Source organism: Crocodylus porosus, unplaced genomic scaffold, assembly GCF_001723895.1.
Source record: "Crocodylus porosus isolate Cpor-Errol unplaced genomic scaffold, CroPor_comp1, whole genome shotgun sequence".
Lineage (NCBI taxonomy): Eukaryota > Metazoa > Chordata > Crocodylia > Crocodylidae > Crocodylus > Crocodylus porosus.
The window spans coordinates 27914185-27932502 of NW_017728910.1; the positions used below are offsets into that span (position 1 = coordinate 27914185).

Here is an 18318-nt window from a genome sequence, read left to right on the forward strand (position 1 = left end):
CTGCCCTGTTGTCCCCTGATCATACGAGTGGCCTCCTCTGGACCCTCTCAATGCCATCGACATCCCTCTTGAAATGTGGTGCCCAGAACTGGACGCAGTACTCCAGCTGCGGCCTGACCAGTGCCGCATAGAGGGGGAGAATCACCTCCCTGGACCTGCTCGAGATGTGTCTGTGGATGCATGACGAGATGCGGTTGGCCTTCCTGACTGCCTCCCCACACTGCTGGAGAGGCACGTTGGCCCTCTTCCAGTCCTCTGGCATCACACCAGAGCACTATGAGTGCTTGTACAGCCGCGTCAGGGGTCCTGCAATGACCTCAGCCAATTCCTTTAGTACTCTAGGGTGGAGATCGTCCGGACTGGCTGACTTGAATACGTCCAGTCCCTCCAGAAGCTCCCTAACTAGTTCCTCACTAAACCTTGGCCACTCGTGTCTGCTCTTAACTCCAGAATAAAATCCAGGGCAAAATTTTCCAAACTAATAACGTTGTGTGTCTGCACACCAGCTCTTCCCAACCGCGTAGCTAAGGGCAGAAGCTGCCCACAGAATTTTTACAGTATAACTATGCTCTGAGAGGGAAGTCAGACCTCCAACCAGCTTTCAAGGGATGGAGAGACTTTTAAAAAATACAGACTGAACAATTTTGATCCAGCAATCAAGATATGCATATGAAACCCACAGCACAATCCTTTGCAGTCAGTCATTCCAAAGAGCAGCAAGCACTACAGGGTGTGAAGAGGTGGCAGCACAAACTTGGGATTTTTTACTTCAAGTTTGGGAAGCCCAAGAGTATGCATGCAAGACTTGATGGTTAACTTAAAGCTTCCTGCAAACTGTGAAAAAAATGAGTCCTGATGCTTAATGGCAGCAATTCAAATCGTTCTTAGGCAAAATTATTTAGTGGCTAGAAGACATCTCATAGCTTAAAGGAAGAAATTAACTTCACATGGACAAACAGTTAAAATAAAAAAATTCCATTTTGTAGTGATTTTTTAATGAAGGAAAGAAAACTGTTCAGGCTTGTGACTGATCTTCTCTTGTACCAAATAGGAAGTTACACAGAGCATGGAAAGAAATAACCCTTGCACGGCCTCCATTTCTCACTGCTGGTTCATGCAATCTTTCCTTTGCCCTTGTATTGGCTTATGGGAAACGTGTAGATAACTGCAACAAGCAGCGTTACCTGATCAGGTTTGGCACGCAGGAGATACTGGGAGTCCTGGAGGTGAACGGCGAAGCCACAGACGCCTCGAGTTCCGACAGCGATATGCCACCATGTGCTCTCTTCAGGGCCTGCCAGTGAGCATGGAAGAGTTAGAGGGGCAGTTCTACAATAAAGGCTTAGCTCTAAAATTTAAAATAATGTGATGGCAGCACCTTAAAAAAGAAATATACTTACACCACAGTCATTTGCACCATCTCCACACATGCCAACATAGTAACTACAAAAACCAAACAAGTTTCAGCATTCTACTCCATTCCAGAGCCATAACACTTATTGCATTTATCATCACCGACCCTTCTATGCAACTTTGCTTTCCAAGAGCGGTAATGCTATAACAAGGCATGATGATCTCTATTATACAGATGGGGAAATGGAGACAAAAGGGGGAGTGGTTTGCCCTAGTCAGCTGTAAATCCAAGCCATAGCCAGGACTAGAGCTCGGTTTCTGGCTCCCGTTCTCATACTTAATCTTTCACAGCCAGCTGCCTGCAGGGGTCCAGGGGAGTAGACTTTGTCAACTGAAAGAAGAGTCGCTGTTCCACATTTTTAGCACAAAATCACACGGAGGTCACCCCTAATTTTGGAGGAACCTGTAGCTGAATGGAAACAGTTGCATGAGTAAACTCCCCACTAGACTCATCCCTGCAAAGTAAAAGTTCGTGGCAGCTTGAGACCAGGAGCCAATCTGGCAAAATGTGAACAAACAGGTTTTTATCCCATTAATACTTATTTGTTAAACAAAGAGAAAACTCATATGAATCATTCACTAAGCCAAGTGTAGCCAGAATCAGATATGCTTGTCAGCACAGTTCTTCATTATGTCTTGAAAAAGCAGCTGTTTTGAAAGGTCCCAGGTTCACAGTTCACCACTAGAGCGCACTGCTTTCCTAACAGCTCCACTAACTGCCTTTTGGGCCAGCTCACAAGACAGTAAACTTTTACGGCCTGGCCTTCTTAGTAACACAAATGGAAACACATCAAACAGCTAAACGCACAGTCTTTCTTTCACAGGAGACAGTTCTGTAACATATGAACGCGCCCGGCACAAACGGTCTGTAATTTACTCACTCTACGTTTTGTAAGGCTTCCACCAGCTGTGTTTTCTGATCGGGTGCCATGCGAGCAAACACAGTGCCATGCAACACCAGCTGAAAGAGAGCACAGTTTTCAGCACCGTGACTCACAGCACAGAATCTGCTCATCATCCAAAAGGCCAGTGCCAAGCAAGGGACCAACCTTGGGGACCAAGTCCTGAAAATGCTCCTGTATCACTGCAAAGGACTTCCCATTCATTGCAAAATGGTATTTGGTCATCTGGAGATCCTCAAGGCTGTCCTGGACCAGTTTTATAGGAATATCCTATACCAAATCACAAGAAATTCCAGTTAATTTAGCCACAACAGTCAGAATTGTTCCTTACATTTCAAACTATCACCAGCTCTATTTTATGCCTCTTAAGCGATGTGCCTTTAATAGGGGTTACTGAAAATTTTACTATGAGCTAAAAGAAAATTTGTAAGATTAAATCTCATTCATCTGATAACAAAAACTCTGTAATTTAATATGTTTCAGTTACAGATGATGAAATATTTTTATAAAAGTATTTGGAACATGCCTTCATAAAAACAGATTTATAAATGTAGACAGGGGGTTGGTTAATCATGGCTGCAACACCAATCCATCTTCCAGTGACTTTTTAACTTGCTTCTGGAGTAACTTTTACCACAACAATATGGTCTCACCTAATAACCTTTGCCACTGTGAGATACGTGATACTGAGGTGTAGGGACCAGGGTCTTTTATTTTACCACTGTATGGTATTTTAAAACTGAGAAGCAATACGAAGACACAGTCTGCGAAGTGCAGCGGCCCCAGGGCACCAACAATTTCCAAGTCAAAGGTCTCAAGAGGGAGGATGCTGCATCGAAGAGGCAGTTGATAAAGGTTTTTCTCCGATGTCACTGGAGACCAGGGAGAGCTTCCTACTGCCTCCAGCGGGAACACACGGCCTAAAGCAGGCACTTCAACACTGTTCAATGCCCAGAAGCATTTACGTGCAGTCTCTTTATGAAGGCAACTGCTTGATGCAGATGGGCAGGTATCAATATATTCACCCAGCACTACAGTAGTTCTGTTCACTCAGCAGATGCCAGCTTCAATTGACTTTAGTTAGGGGTTTGAATGCTTATTCAGAGCTTGGAGGATGAAAACAGTACTATCGTTATCACTGTTAAGTGTATGCTGTATTAATGGCCTTGATGTGCTTCCTAGCCACAGCAAGAAGGTGGCTTCTTGTCTGTGGTGGGCCCCCACAACAGCAATCCAAAGAGGGTAAAACGCACATGTTTCTAGAGTGAAAGTGAGACGGCTCCAAATGTTAAATAAATCAAGTGGAATTCAGTGAAAGATACAGCCATGCCAGCCTGTAGTTGTGGGCCAGTACTGTGTTACAAGAAAGGCAGTATTATGCTTTAATTCCAGAACTGCATTCCACTATTTCTCTAGTGGTAAATGAAACAGTTTGTTTATACACACCTGCTCAATGCTTTACTAGAATAATTCAAGGAAAGTAAATAAACCCAACAGGAAATCTTATGCTAACATGTAGAGCAGTGATACCAGGGTGCCACAGCACCCTGTGGTGCCCTGAGATGCCAGGGGGTGCTGCACAACGTTAGCACAATTAGGTGTGCAAATGGGATTTGTAAGATACACCCAGAGACTGCAAACAGAAACCTGTAGTTGTGATCTTTCCAAGTTCTTTGCAATAGAAAAAAACAGCTCTAATTTTTCTGCATGCAAAAAAGAGGGAAAATGAAGAGGTGGCACTTCCCAAGGTGTGCCTCACATCTATCCAAGGCGCCTCGCATCTAAAATGGTTGAGAGCCACTGACCTAGAGGAACAAAACCCGTGCTAAAATTACCTCTGACTTAATGGCTGGTGATGAATTAGTGCGTTTTGGGAGAGTATCTGCATAATGCCAGTTTATCCTGGCAGTTTGTCCGTCCCTTGGAGGTAGTGCTTCAGCAATAATAACCTTGTCCTGAGGTAGAATCATTCCACAGTCTCTGGCCACAGAGATAGCAGTTAGCATGTTATCACCTACATGCAAGTACAATATGAAAATGGTTTAATTAGCATTCTTTAGAGGGGAACATTTAAAAACAGCAGCAGCGGTATGTCACCAGCAACTTTAGTGACATTCATATCCATGGAGGAATGCCGTATTTTACGGCGTTATCACTCCTTTCCTATTTCTGATGCTTCTTCTAACCCAGAAGCTTCCTTGGAAACAAAACACAATGGACTCCCAAAAGTATTGTTTTTTGAACTGTTTCAAAGACTAATGTCACCCAAGACCATCGTTGTTATACACTTCTACAGCTATGAAGACCCAGCCTGCATTGGCCCGAAGCGCTGGTGTTTTTGTTGAAATGGGGAACAGGTTGTACATATCTAGGTGAGTGCGCAACTCGCTTACGGGCACAGTCATCCCTTTAAAAATCTGGAACAAAGTGACTTACACAAGATCCTAAAAGAAGAAAGCCTGGATGGACTCCCAGCCCCTGCTCTTATAAAGCACATTTTGGCCCAGGGCACTGAATAGTTATGTCTGGCCGCTTTCAGCTATAGCAGTCCCAGCCACATATTCCCAGGATCTGGAAATCTTGAAAGTCAAAGCCTCCAGGCTATTTCACAACCAAGTCCTTTTTCAGGACAGTTGCAGCAGCATGCCAGAGCGTGGTCCTTTGCGGCAGTGAGTGAATCCCTTTGGAAAAGCATCTGCTGTCTATTTACGCTGTCTAAAAAGGAAGTCTAAAGGCATGGCTCCATGCCAGACAACTGCATTCACTCTTGTCCCACCCTGCAGAAATCCTGCCCGCCCCTGTCTCTTCCTATGACTTTTTTTCTTGCATTTTATCCCCTGCTGCTGCCAACAGCTGAAATCCTACTTGGTTCTGCACAGGGGACACTCTGCACCCAGAGGCGAGCGTCTTCTTTACATTACTAGAAAGCAACAAGTAAATTGCATCCATTCCTGAACTTTCCCACAAGCAGGACTTTTTTCCCCCACCCAATTCCTTTCACAAGACTGATTTTTCCTCCATTCGCACTAGCACATTTGGGGTTCCAGGGCCCTCCTGGCTCCTGCTGGAGTACTCTGAACTAAGGGCCCCTCCACAGTTACCAAAACTTAAAAGCCACACATGGAAATAGTTGCGGAGAAAGGTGAAGACAAAAGGACATGCCTGCCTTTCACTCTACCTGAAGAAAATAGAGCAAGGAGGGGTTTTCAGAGGGACACCACAACAAAAGTGACAAAAACATTGCTTAAGTCCTGCAGCGACTGACAAGCCTGCCCTGCTGAGCACGATGCTGCAATCGCACCAGCAGCCGAACAAAAGCTTTGTCACAACCAGACCTCCTTGGCGTTCTTGTTTGTGGAAGCTTGAGGGGTAATTCTTCTCTCGGCCTGTGTGCATCCCTAACTCACACAAGTTACAACATCAGAATGGGCAATGTCCAAGCTGGTAACAACTTTCTATATGGAAAGAAGGGGTCCAACAGGAAATTAAGCCAAACTAATTCACAGTCATATAATTTTCCAAACTGTAGTCCACACCATGCCAACGTGCATTTCCACTGCATGCGTCTCCCAAGGATCTCAAATGTTCTTTGCTGAACCAAGTTTCACATGGTGTGCTCTCTGCTCATGGGGAAACTGAGGCACAAAGATGGTAAATGACTTGCCTCAGACACGCACTGGTCCAGACTCTGCCACAGAGTCCGTCCCACGCGTTCCCTCTGGACCATGCTTCCTCCCCCCAGATCACACCCACAGAAATATTCTTGCCCTGGTGTGGGCACTCACTGGGCACGAGTGAGTGTACTTGGACCTGGCTCATCTTCAGACATGGGACAGTCACCGATACTAAAATAATGAATCCCACAGAGACCAAAATATTCAAAGCTGTGTGTACCTTCTCGCTATGCAATTAGCTGTTCCCCAAATATTAGAGTAGCCATGTTCTTACCTGTAACCATGACCGTGCGAATGCTGGCTTTATGCAAGTCCTTAAGCACTGCAGGCGTTTCTTGCTTTAGCTTGTTTTGCATTATAATTAAGCCCAAAAAACCCATGTTGCTTTCAATGGCATCTCTGCAGCAAAGAGAAAAACACTTTCAGAAAAATAAGTGCTACTCAGTGTAGACTATGCTTTTAAACCTTAATCAACAGGGCAGTGTGAAAGATTTTACTTTTAATGACCAGAAAATAATAATAATGTTCAGACTCACAAAGGATGGAGAGAGACTGCTATATTTTAATTAGCTCCTTAAAAAAAAGCACAAAAGAGCATAGGTTTTGTTTCTTTTAAATATTGTTGTCTAATTCCTTTAAAAATATTTCCTAAACTAAATTTTGGTCTCAACACTTCTAGTGGTTGAAATCCACTAACATTAGAGACAATTTTAGCTCTGTTTAGAAGTGACAGCTTTGATTACTGTGCAAGCTACCTGGGAAAATAATTAAGGGTAAACGGCGCAGGTAATAGATGATGTTCTCAAAGCAGAGGAAGCTTCTAAACACCCACTATCCCTCTTACTTCCATTAATTTCTTCCGTCTTTTTAACAACAGGGAAGTTTGCAAAAAGGTGTCAGCATCTGCATGTTCTTAAAGTTCAGCTGCCAATTCTTCCACAATCTGGGGCCTGCTACTGCCCTCTCTTACACCAGTTTCACACTAACATAGCTCCATTAGTGCATGACTGTAAAGCTAGTGTAACAGAGGAGATCAGGCCCCCCCTGTCTTCATTGCATGTCTGCATGTCAGACTGTGGTGGAGAACAGTAGGCTATCCCAGAGTGGGAGGGTCTCAAGGGGAAACTACAGCAGAAGCAGTTATTATAAGAACAGAAAATGTAAGAGGAAGCAAGAGAAGGAAAGATGCAATGCCTGACAAATGATGAATCAAAATGAAACGTTCTCAGAGGGCTTTCTTCTGAAAGGTGTCATTCATAAGTCCCTGACTTGTGAATGACACCTCTTCTTCCTATAAGAATGTACTTGAAGGAAAGCAAGACCTGCGCCACGTTAACCTAAATTGAACTACAGCACACCATTATTAAGGCGTCCCCTCAGGATTACGACTGTTCCACAGCACCTGTGCAGTTACAGGAAAGCTCATTTGCCTTCGATGTCTGCGTGTATTGTCCATATAACCAACAACAGTGCACAGGACTACAGGTGAAGAGAGAGACGGTAACTTAGGTAAAAGCAGAAAAAGTAGCCTTCAGCCAAGCCTGGCAGCACAAAGAAAGTTTTGGGGATGAATCGAAGGTATACATTTTCTTTGGCATGTCAGAGCTCCCAACACAAAGTACTCATTCTTACCTATTAATATTCTGGATTTTGTGCCACGTAAATTTTGATTCCACTTTTCTATGAGCAAGAGCAATAACTCGGAAGCCCTGCTTGGTGTATTCTTCCAAAACACTTTCAAAGTCAACTGGAACTTTAAAAAGAGAGAATCAAGCCCAGAATTACTACAATTTCTCACACCACCTCTGAACTGCATAAAAAGAGAACAAAGTCAGCTCATTCCTTTACCTGTTTCTTGCTTACACAAGCTGGCAATCACCTCTGGGGCACCTTTCACATAAGCATCCATTTTCTTCTCTCCCAGCACTCTCGCTATTACACACATGCGTTGCAAAGCGGAAGAAAAAGGAAACTGGCGCACGATTCCTATCTCGTAAGTGGTCTGTAGAATTGATCCAAGACGACAAAGAAAAAGAGGTGGTTACTTCTATATACATACATATCCTTAAAAAGAGGCATCTCCCTTAGGAGAAAGGGGAAAGTCACACTTACCGGAAGCTCAAACAATTCCTGAAAAATAAAATGAGAAAAAAAATTTTAATCTACTACCAGGCTTCATTTCAAAGTTATATTTTCCACAATATAAGATCCAGTAGATATCAGATATCAATAGATACAGTATCAGATACTGTAGATATCAGATTAGATATCAGTAATACATTTAACTAACCCTTGGAACAGCAGCCACATCCACACAGCAGATTTTCTATTTAAACTAGGCTCCACTGTAGTTAGGATACCAAGAAATCTGACTATTGATATCCTGCATTTGAATAATGACTATTACCTCAAACAGTCCCAAAGCACTTCACGGCTTCGGTGTTGTATTGACAGTATAAGAATGGTGTAAAAGCAAAATTCTACTCTCAGCTTTGCCAGACTTGCTGCATGACTCTGTAAAAGTCACCAGCTCCACTCCACAGCTCAGTTTCTCTTCATCTAAAGGTTGATGGATCCTTACTATCTCACTAAGGTTACATGAGGCTTGGTCCATGAGTGTTTGAAAAGCAGAGACAGGAGGCACTACAAATTTGACAAGTACTATACCTTATTGCTGAATTCAACACTCTCAGAAATTAAAATACAGAAACCTTTGATTCAAACAAAGCATGGTTGGAGTTGCTTTCTCCAAAAGCAAAGGATAAAGGACAAATGACATGCACACTAGGGCTGTGCGAAAAGGCTATGTTTCATTTCGGATTCAGCCGTTTCTGAGGACAGTGATTTGTTTCGGTGTTTTGGATCGCTGTTCCGTTTCAATTCGGCCAAATCTGTTTCAGAATTTTGACACTGGTTCAGCGCAGATTCAGAGATTCGGATCGGCCGGGGAGAGGCAAGCACAGCCGAGCAGCTGCAGGTTCTCCCGTGGCTCCTCTGGCTGTGCCTGCCTCTCCCCAGGCAGGGGGAGCCGCAAGAGAAGCCCCCATGGCTGCTATGCTTGGCCCCAGCTTCCCAGCACTTTCAAAGGAGGGCTGTTTTGGACTATTCCTGAGTGGCACCTCTGAAACATCCGAAACATTTCTGAAACGTTGCAGGTGGTTTCATTTAGTTTCAGAGATGTTTTAGAGCCTTCTGTTTCATTTTGGATTTGGTGTTTCAGGTGCCAAAACAGGATGAAACACCTCCAAAATGAAATGGCTGTCAAAATTTCACACAGCCTTAATGCAAACACTGCAGCTGACTGAAAAGGGCAGGGAGACCCAATTACCAGAGCTAGAATTTAGCCATGACAATAAAAGCAAAGACCCCAAATCTGGAAAGGCATCATGATGTCACAAATGACCAGAAAGGATCAGGATACCACCACACTGTGTGAAGCTGGCCATCTAAGAGGGAACACTGCTATCTACTGAATCACCAGCTCTTGCAGCCCCTGAGCTGTGCCTTGTGTCTTCCCCCTAAAGCATGAACAGATCCTGACCCTGGTCAGAATTAGGCATGCAGGACCACAATACACAGGAACACACATCTGTTTTTAACTCCTCTAACACACTGATGAGAGAAGCGCATAAAGAACAGAGGCTTGTATTGGTCCTAAAAGGCAGTACCATGTCTTGATCTGTGGCAGGCTTGGACTCCGGAAGAAGCTGTTTTGGAGGTCGAACCACAGTCGGCATTATTCGATTGTGAAGGGCTGTTTCCTCCTCAGTTGCTTCTTCAAGAATCTAAAATGAAACCGCTGCCTAATTAGCCCTTAATTGTAACTGAGGTTGCATCAGACAGACAACAACATTATTGGAAACAGCTCCTGCAGTCAGTGTCCCTGGCAATGACCTTTGACTCCTAAAAGTGTAAAATGCCTGTGATTTCCCTCCAAAAACATTAGCTTTAAAAAAAAAAAAAAAAAAAAGGAGGATGCACTGTGTGTCTTAGAAACTGGTCATATTCTCTTCCAGAATTAACAAAAAGTAAATTAGATACTGAAAGTTCTTTCCATTTGAAGAAGCTTTTACTATGAGACGGACATTTTTTAGAATGCAAGCTTCATAGAATCCCAGGGCTGGCAGCGACCTTGAAGGTCAAATTTAACTGCCTGCAAGAATGCAGGCTGTGCTGTTCCTGCACCATCCCTGACTCTTCTTGACCCCTCCAGAAGAGACTTCACCATTTCCCTTTGTTCTGCTGTCTTCTGCTTTAATAGCCAGAAAAATCCCTAAAAACTGATCTAAAATGTGTTTTGCTGTATTTTAGACCCACTGACCCATGTCTTGCCCCACATGCAAAGAAAAACAATGTTTCTCCATCCTCTTTATGGCAACTTTCAAATATTTGAAAACTGTCATCATGTCTCCCCTTTTCTCCAAACTAAACCAAACTAATTCCTTCAACCTTTCCTCAGGCAAATTGCTTTTCAACTCCTTCATCCTCTTGACTGCTCACCTATACACCCTTTCCAGTTTCTTTACATCTTTCTAAAAATGCACCACCCAAAACTAGACAGTATTCCAGCTGAGGCCTACTCAGAGCCAGAGTGATCCTGTCACCTATCACATCTTGAATATGTTTCTGTTAAAGCAACCCAAAATGCATTTGCTGCTTTCATGACAGTCTCACACTGCCACTTCATTTCACTGTTCACCCCAGATAAATTCTCATCATTGCTATGTCCCTCAAAACACAGAACTTTTAACTTGCTTCAGCTAAAGGGAACATTTGACATCCCAGTTGTCCAATTTACCCTCCCAGTCTTGTGTCCTCTGCACACTGGATCAGTATACTCTCTATTTGTGCATCCAAGTCATTAATAAAAATGTGAAAGACCATGGGCCCGTAGGTGCATTGTGTCATTTACCAGACAACGATACATCTCTACCTGCCGGCTATCCATTTTAAAGCGTGCAGCCTCAGGCACTACATAATGCATCACTTTGTGACATGTCAGACTGCTGCACATAGACACAATGCTCCCTCTGCAAGAAGCAATGAACTTACCCATCCTATGGCTTCAAACATCTTCAAATCCAGCGGATCCCCAGACAGCACTCCTTCAATTTTTGTGAGGGAATGACAAGTGGCCATGCAAGCAACAAACGGAGACTTCACTAAGCCCTCGCTGCATGCTCTCTCTTCCGGCAAAAGGAAGCTAGAACAATGGAGTTATGATACACTTAGTACCATCATCATTTATAACGAGCTAATTCAAAACCGTTGTTTAGATTACCAGCAAAAAATTGACTATACAAGTCACTTGGTGTTTATCCTTTCCACACCACATAGGAAATGGAGTAGGAGTCTCGGCTAGCACATTCTGTGGGAAATGGGGACCTGGCTCCTTTTGGCTCTATGAACACCTCATTTTAAATACTTCAATAGTTAATTTCTGATTTAGCTCCGTGCGGCTTGCCTACCCAGCAATGCAAACTCGGGTTACCCGAATCCCAGCCCTGCTAACGGCCAGCCAGCGATGAAAGGACCAAAAATAAGCGCACCAGCCATGCATATAGGTTGTTTCTATCTGGTTTCTGTACTGTGCTCATCAATCCATGGCGGTCCCACCCACATCGTCTGGCTGAGCCACATTTCAGAGCTGGGAGAAAGAGTGCTTTGAATTTTTGGCTGGCTGTAAATCACATTCTGATTTGTTCCTCTTTACAGGTGCTTTTTTACAAAGCTTCACAAATCCAACATTTCTATTTTATTCATAGTTTTTTATACCCACTCATCACCATACCGTTTCTGTATCAGGCATGTACTTGCCTTCATGTCAATAATATTGTGACAGATCTATTTGATTTGATTAAATACCCAACAACAGGACACTGCTTGCTCACACACACTGCACACTGTAGCATTTTTGTCCTTACCGAGCATTTTCCACTCTTTGGATACCCCACAGATCCAAGCCGTCTTCAGTAAGCGTACCAGTCTGCCAACACAAAAATCAACAGGAAAAGAGTGGCTGTTTTACTTTATTTCCAGTCCAAATGCAGGTGTAACAGTTACCAACAGTCCCTTACAAGTACCCTTCACCCCTGCTTGTTGCTTATTACTGCATTTGGGTTTGTGGGGCAAACATTCCTTTCAAAAACAGAATCAAGTGACAGTGTCACTGCTTGGGGCTAGGAAGGCAGTGACAGAGATAGCCCCTCACCTTCCAGCTGTACAAGCTCCAAAATCGATATTTTTGGCGAGGGAACTTTCTCAAACTCCTACGTGCAACTCTGAAGTGACAAGACGGCAGAAGGGCAAAGGGACAGCAGTTCATGGTATGGAGGGAAGGGGTGAGACAGGGCAGGCACCAACCCGTTACCAGTATGTAGTCACTGAGAACAACACAGCATCTCTCCCTCTCCTTTTCCCTCTCTTCCCCAATTCTTGAAACACTTTTTCCTCTTTGTGCAACTCCTTAAACTGTCTGTGGACAATACCACTCCCTGTTTTATAAAGTTTATAAAAAAGCAGTTTATAAATTGCTTTTTTATTAAGAGAGCATCTTAAGCACATTGATTTGGCTTTTCTTGGGAAATAAAATTAAGTGAGCCTGAACAAAACCCACCAACAACAGAGCAAATAAACCAGGGGGAAAGGACTGAAAGAATCTCAACTCTGGGAAATTGCAAGGACTAAGTCCCAAACCCCTGACCCTGGCTCTCAGGGAACAAGAACCAGTTCACCCCTCCCACAGGCCATGGCTCATGAACAAGAACTGAGTGGCCAGGACAGGGGCTCCATCTACCGCTGGCCCCTGCTTGGATCCTCCCACCTACGGCTGCTGTCCGGACAACAAGGCTACTGTTATCCTTGGACCATTCTGCTTTTCCTTGCCTGTGCACCCTGACTCTGGATCTGACCACTCATCACTGACCCCACTCAGACTTTGACCTTGGTCTCATGTCTTGGATTGCTGAAACTCAGTTCTCACAGGTACCTGACCTTGCTGTCTAGCGTGTCAGCCCCAGACCAGACTCTGACCCGGCTACACTCACCTAGTGACTCATGCAAACTACCAGCCAGACTGCCTATGTCTTGGTATGTGACAGCAATAGCCAGAGAGCCACAGGACAGCGACGAGTTATGCAGAAGTGTAGTAAATATGTCAGAATGCAAAATATGTTCGAAGTATGTATACAAGTATGAGAAGTATAGGGAACAAGCAGGATGAGCTGGAAGTCATAGTCTCTATGATCCAACTGGTATCACAGAGACCTGGTGGGACATCTCTTATGACTGGAAGATGAACACTGAGGGTTACAAGGTTGGGAGAAAAGGTGGTGGTGTTGCCTTGCATGTCAAAAACACATTCATTTGCTCCCTGCTTCAGGAGGAATAAGACAGCAGATGAGAATGCATTTGGGTGAAGATGAAAGGTGGAAGATACAGCATTGATATAATGGTGGGCTTTGTTATAGGCCAAGTCAGAAAGAGGAGGTGGATGAGGAACTCTTCTAGGAGGTAACAACATTATTCAAAAGTTACGAGATGGTACTGATGGGAGACCTCAGTTTTCCAGACATCCCCTGGAAGAACAACATCTAAAATGTTGAGTCAATTTCTAACTTGCATGGAGGGCATCTTTGTTCCAGATGGTTGAGGATACAAATAGGGGATCATCTATTTTGGATCTTGTCCTGACCAGCAGGGAAAAACTGGCAGAAGATGTGGAGGTGATGGGCAACTTGGGAAGAAACCATCAGATTACAACAGAATTCATGATCCTGAGATGGAGAAAGCATAAGGTCAGTGGAACTAAGATGCTAGGTTTCAAAAGGCAAATTTCACCAGACCCAAGGAGTTATTAGGCCTGGTGCCATGGGAAGACAGACTGAAAGACAAAAGTGGGCAGGAGGGTTGGGAGTTTCTAAAGGGCACAATATTGGAAGTCCAACAAGAAACTGTTCTGACATGATGGAAGCACATGAAGAACAGCAAGAGACCAAAGTGGCAGCATTAAGATGCCTCAGATGCCAAAGGAAAGCATAGAGGCAATGGAAGGATGGGCAGGTTACCAAGGACATGTACCAGGAAACAGCAAGAACCTGCAGGGACTAAATCAGAAAGGCAAAGACAAAAAATGCGCTGCACCTGCCGAGGGAGGTTGAAGATGCCAAGAAGAGGTTCTCTGAGTATGCTGGCCAGAAAAGAAGGACCAAGGAAACTGTGGATCCTCTATTAATGAGCCAAGGGAACTCTTAATAGATGCAAATGAGGTGAAGCTACTCAACAGGAACTTTGCTTCAGTCGTCCCAAAAAAATATGTTGCAACCAGATACCTAATAAAGATTATTTGGATAAGGAAGGGAACAAGCTGAGGGATGAGATACAAAAAACAGATCCAAGAGCTTTTGATGGGTCTGAATGATTCAAGACAGCAAGGCCTGACGGACTTCATCCCAAGGTACCAAAGGAACTAGCAGAGGAGATCTTGGATGCCATTGGCAACAATATTTACAAAGTTGTGGAAGATGGGCAAGGTACCAGAGGACTGCAAAAAGGGCGAGTGCAGTGCTGGAGTTACATGAGCACATCCTAAGGAAGTCCATTTGCAAGCACCTGGAGGAGAAGGAAAGGCTGATCACAAGCAGCCAGCATGTATTTACTAAGACTAAATCATGTCAAACAAACTCCATCTCCTTTGACAAAGTAACTACTTGGGTGGGTGAAGGGAAAGTTGTGGCTATCATGTATCTGGACTTCAGCAAGGCTTTTGAGAAAGCCCCACGTGACCCACTACCTAGGTACCTATTTCTAATACAACACAACACTTCCCAGCCATTTAACACCAAACGTACATAAATAAAATGTACTCAACCTTGTCAAAACACACAAGATTCAACTGGCCGCAGATATTTATCCTCTGAGGACTGATACAAAAAATACCAATTTTTTTCAGGCGTCTCTGTGCATAAACGATGCCAGCAGTCATTGCAGCTGGAAGTGCAGGAGGAACAGTGATGGTGATAATGTCAAGAGACTCAATTATTATTATATGAACTTCAACCTAAAAAAAAAAAAATGTCATGCTATTAAGTGAGTAAAAACCAAGTGCTTAAAAGCTTCACTGGCATCTCTCTAGTAAATCAACTTTATTAACTGCTGTACCACGACTAGCAGAAGTGACATATTGCAGGTAGCTCTGGCAGTGCTCAAAAAGCAAGCAAAGCTGGCACATTCCCTTCACATGAGACAAGTCTAGCAATCGGGTTCTAAGACAATTACTCTTTTAACCTTCAAATCACTTTCTCTTTCCAGTGCATTTATTAAAAATTAATATATGAATAAATACACCTGCAGACTCAATATCTTCATGTCTCAAGATCATTTTGATGAACAGTTGTCAATACAGACCAATTTCTATGCAATACATTTTGAATAATCCATATCCAAGTTGTTCTATTTCTTGTCTGAGTCAAAATAACCTCAAGCATCACTTTTCTGTTACAAATGCTTACAAGCACACAATCAAAGTCCGCTCCCTGCCAATATTCCCTTAAACAGGACTGTTTCGCTGAATGATCTTGTCAATAAACGTGTTTGCAACAGTATTTGTGAAAAGCAAACAAAGCCAAGAAAGCTTCGTTTAAAATCAGACAATAATTGCAGAAAGCTGTTTAGCACTAAATCAGTTTCATTACAAATACTGATCAGTCACTAGGGTCAAAACAAAAGGGCAGCAGGGTGAAGGGAAAATTGAAATCATACCTTATTTAAGATGCTGTTGACCACTGTGTAGATAAAGCCAATGCCTGCCACCACCACGAGGGACAACAGAAACATGTAGGCATCTTTGTAGAGTTTGAAGTCAGTTGGCTTTGGATACAGGATGGAACGAATAAGCTGTCCTTTGGAAGTACTAAAGCCTACAATGAAAGGGAGTGCGCAGTGACACTGGGCATGCAAGCAGCAGCACTGTCATGCAATACAGCCACAATGCTGAGAAAGCCTACGCTAGTTCTGAGAGAACTGCCACTTACCCCCGCGCTCAGCTGGCTTGTGAACATAAGGTGATTCATGCAGATCCCACTGGGGGTGCACATGCACCTCATATGAGGTCACCAGGACACACTGTTTCTGGGGCTGTTGCTTTGGGCTCCATACAAGGCCTTAGTGGCTGCAGCCCTCCCTGCAGGTATTTAAAACCTGAGCTGTACTGTTATCTTCCTCATCCTCCACTGGGAACCAGAGCAAGAAGTGGCAAAGAATCATGGCCAAACAGTGGCAACAGGTAAGGCGTGCTGGCCAACACACAGAATCTGGTGAGGTTATGAATCAATGGCCATGTGGCTGCCTAGCTAATCTCAACAGAGAAGATGTGACCTCTGGGACCCATCACTGTCACTGGCCCTAGATGCTGAACTTTCCTGCTTAACAGAAGGAAGAATATTTCTTGCGTTTACTTTTTGAATGAGTGCTGTGACAGGGACTGAATTCAGCCATTTCAACTAAAACCACAATATTGATTTGAATCCGAGAAAGTTCCCAACTTTGAAGGTCTGAGGGACAATACAAGCTCTTGGGAAGCCTGCTTTACCAGAAAGCACACAATACATCTTCTTGCAAGGGTTTGACCTGCACAACTCTGCTAGAGGCAAATGAAGTTCCATGTGGTCGTGGAGCACGACATGGAGTTGGAAGGGCTGGTGCCCCGAGGAAGCGTCTAATGCTGGTATTTGCACAGACTGATTTTCCTGCAGCATCCTGGTAACTTTATACACAAGAGCCATGATGTGTTGCTTGCACACAGTTATACCCAGCACCCCTGGAACTAAGGCTGTGCTTCACCTGATTTAACATGGAGTTAAATTAATTATGAACAATGCATAACCCAGCAATCAGAGCAAGTTCTTTTGATTTCTTTTTAAGATGCATTCAAACAGAAACAGCTTTACCTATGGATTCACTTTAAAGTTGCCTAGGCACAAATGGAAGCATGGTTTACGCAACTGCAGTCTCCCCTGAAACAAAGGCATCAGGAATGGCAATGCTATCTAATCCTGCCTGAAAGCCTGTGTCAGCAGAAAGACACAAACAGCATCACTGCTGCTCTCTCCAGTCTGTCTCTTGTGCAGTGTGTATAGTTCTGAGGCGCAAGGGAAAAAAGGGAAGGTCAAAGCCCCAAAGTGCAGCAGACATTGAGTTGAGTAACTCAGTGTAGGACCAATCATGCTCTTGCTGACATTCATCAGCAAGCCCCATCAGACACAAAGTCTGTCCCAACCAGAACATGTTTCAAAATCCCTTGATGCTAAGGTTTCATTAATTCCTTGATGACAAACTGTCCCTTACCAAAACACCTATTACAGTGATACCTAGGAATCCTGTTATTAACCCAGGCCAGTTAAACTACAACATTCAGGAAGCAGCAGGTGTTACTGTGAGTATGTGGTATGTAAGTAAGCAAAAAACAAACCCATACCCGTTCTCACGACTGCAGCCTTGACTAGTTCTCCGCTGTAAAACCGCGTTTGAATGACAGTGGTTCCACAGAACAATGTATGTCGCTTATGGGTTTCTGGACTGTACACTTCATCCCCCGTTGCTTTTGGATCTTCTGCGGGGTTCGGTAGGCTAGTTTTTGTTACAGGAACACTTTCACCTTAAATAAAAAGTCTCTTTAGTTTATGGAAATCCAACTCACATAAGCACTTCCCATCCACAGCTCTCAAAGCAGTTTGCACAGTGACTCTGCCCCCCTTGTGTGGACACGGCAGCAGCCTTTCACCCAGGACTGACAAAGATGGGCTATGACCCAAGAGCCCTCAATCCGAGTGGCCGGCTGTCCTGCTCTGCTAGGTCTCACACACCGCAGTGCTAATTTCTAGCCCCCTACTTCTGAGCTCCTGCAAAGCAAACCCTTCTTTCACGGTTAGGCCAGTGTGCTTGCTCTGAGCACAGCACGCCTTACCAGCCAACCTTTTAGCCACAGTGTAGCGACCCAAAATGTCAGCATCACTTTACCTGTTAACAAGCTTTCATTTACAATGCAAGTACCACTGACAAGTACTGCATCACAGGGCATGATTGTCCCATTCGATGGAATCAACATGATATCTCCAGGCACAAGGTCAGTGGAAAGGATTTCTTCTCTTTCTGAAGGTCAGACATATAGAGGGTTAGTCTTAAACTTTCCAATGTAATGACAAAGTCACAAATCAGCATCCCTCCCAGAATCCCATATAAAATGCAACACCCATGATCACAGCCAGGCTATGACCATTATGCTGCTGTTTCTATTCATAGTTTCTAGGGTTGGAAGGGACCTGAGCAGATCA

General features: G+C 43.9%; 1 protein-coding gene across 2 annotated transcripts in view; it reads right to left on the reverse strand.

Moving 5' to 3' along the window:
* Positions 1-18318, reverse strand: part of ATP13A3 (ATPase 13A3) — an 88761-nt gene that overhangs the window by 21928 nt on the left and 48515 nt on the right. For both annotated transcript variants that reach the window (XM_019532934.1, XM_019532935.1), the window contains exons 11-26: positions 18005-18136; positions 17463-17642; positions 15749-15906; positions 14859-15047; positions 11914-11975; positions 11042-11192; positions 9658-9774; positions 8102-8119; positions 7838-7991; positions 7622-7742; positions 6264-6388; positions 4151-4329; positions 2463-2585; positions 2295-2374; positions 1401-1443; positions 1185-1294 (exon numbers count right to left, since the gene is read on the reverse strand). In XM_019532934.1, coding sequence (XP_019388479.1) covers positions 1185-1294; positions 1401-1443; positions 2295-2374; positions 2463-2585; positions 4151-4329; positions 6264-6388; positions 7622-7742; positions 7838-7991; positions 8102-8119; positions 9658-9774; positions 11042-11192; positions 11914-11975; positions 14859-15047; positions 15749-15906; positions 17463-17642; positions 18005-18136 — 1942 coding nt within the window. The remainder of the gene's footprint in view (positions 1-1184; positions 1295-1400; positions 1444-2294; positions 2375-2462; positions 2586-4150; positions 4330-6263; positions 6389-7621; positions 7743-7837; positions 7992-8101; positions 8120-9657; positions 9775-11041; positions 11193-11913; positions 11976-14858; positions 15048-15748; positions 15907-17462; positions 17643-18004; positions 18137-18318) is intronic.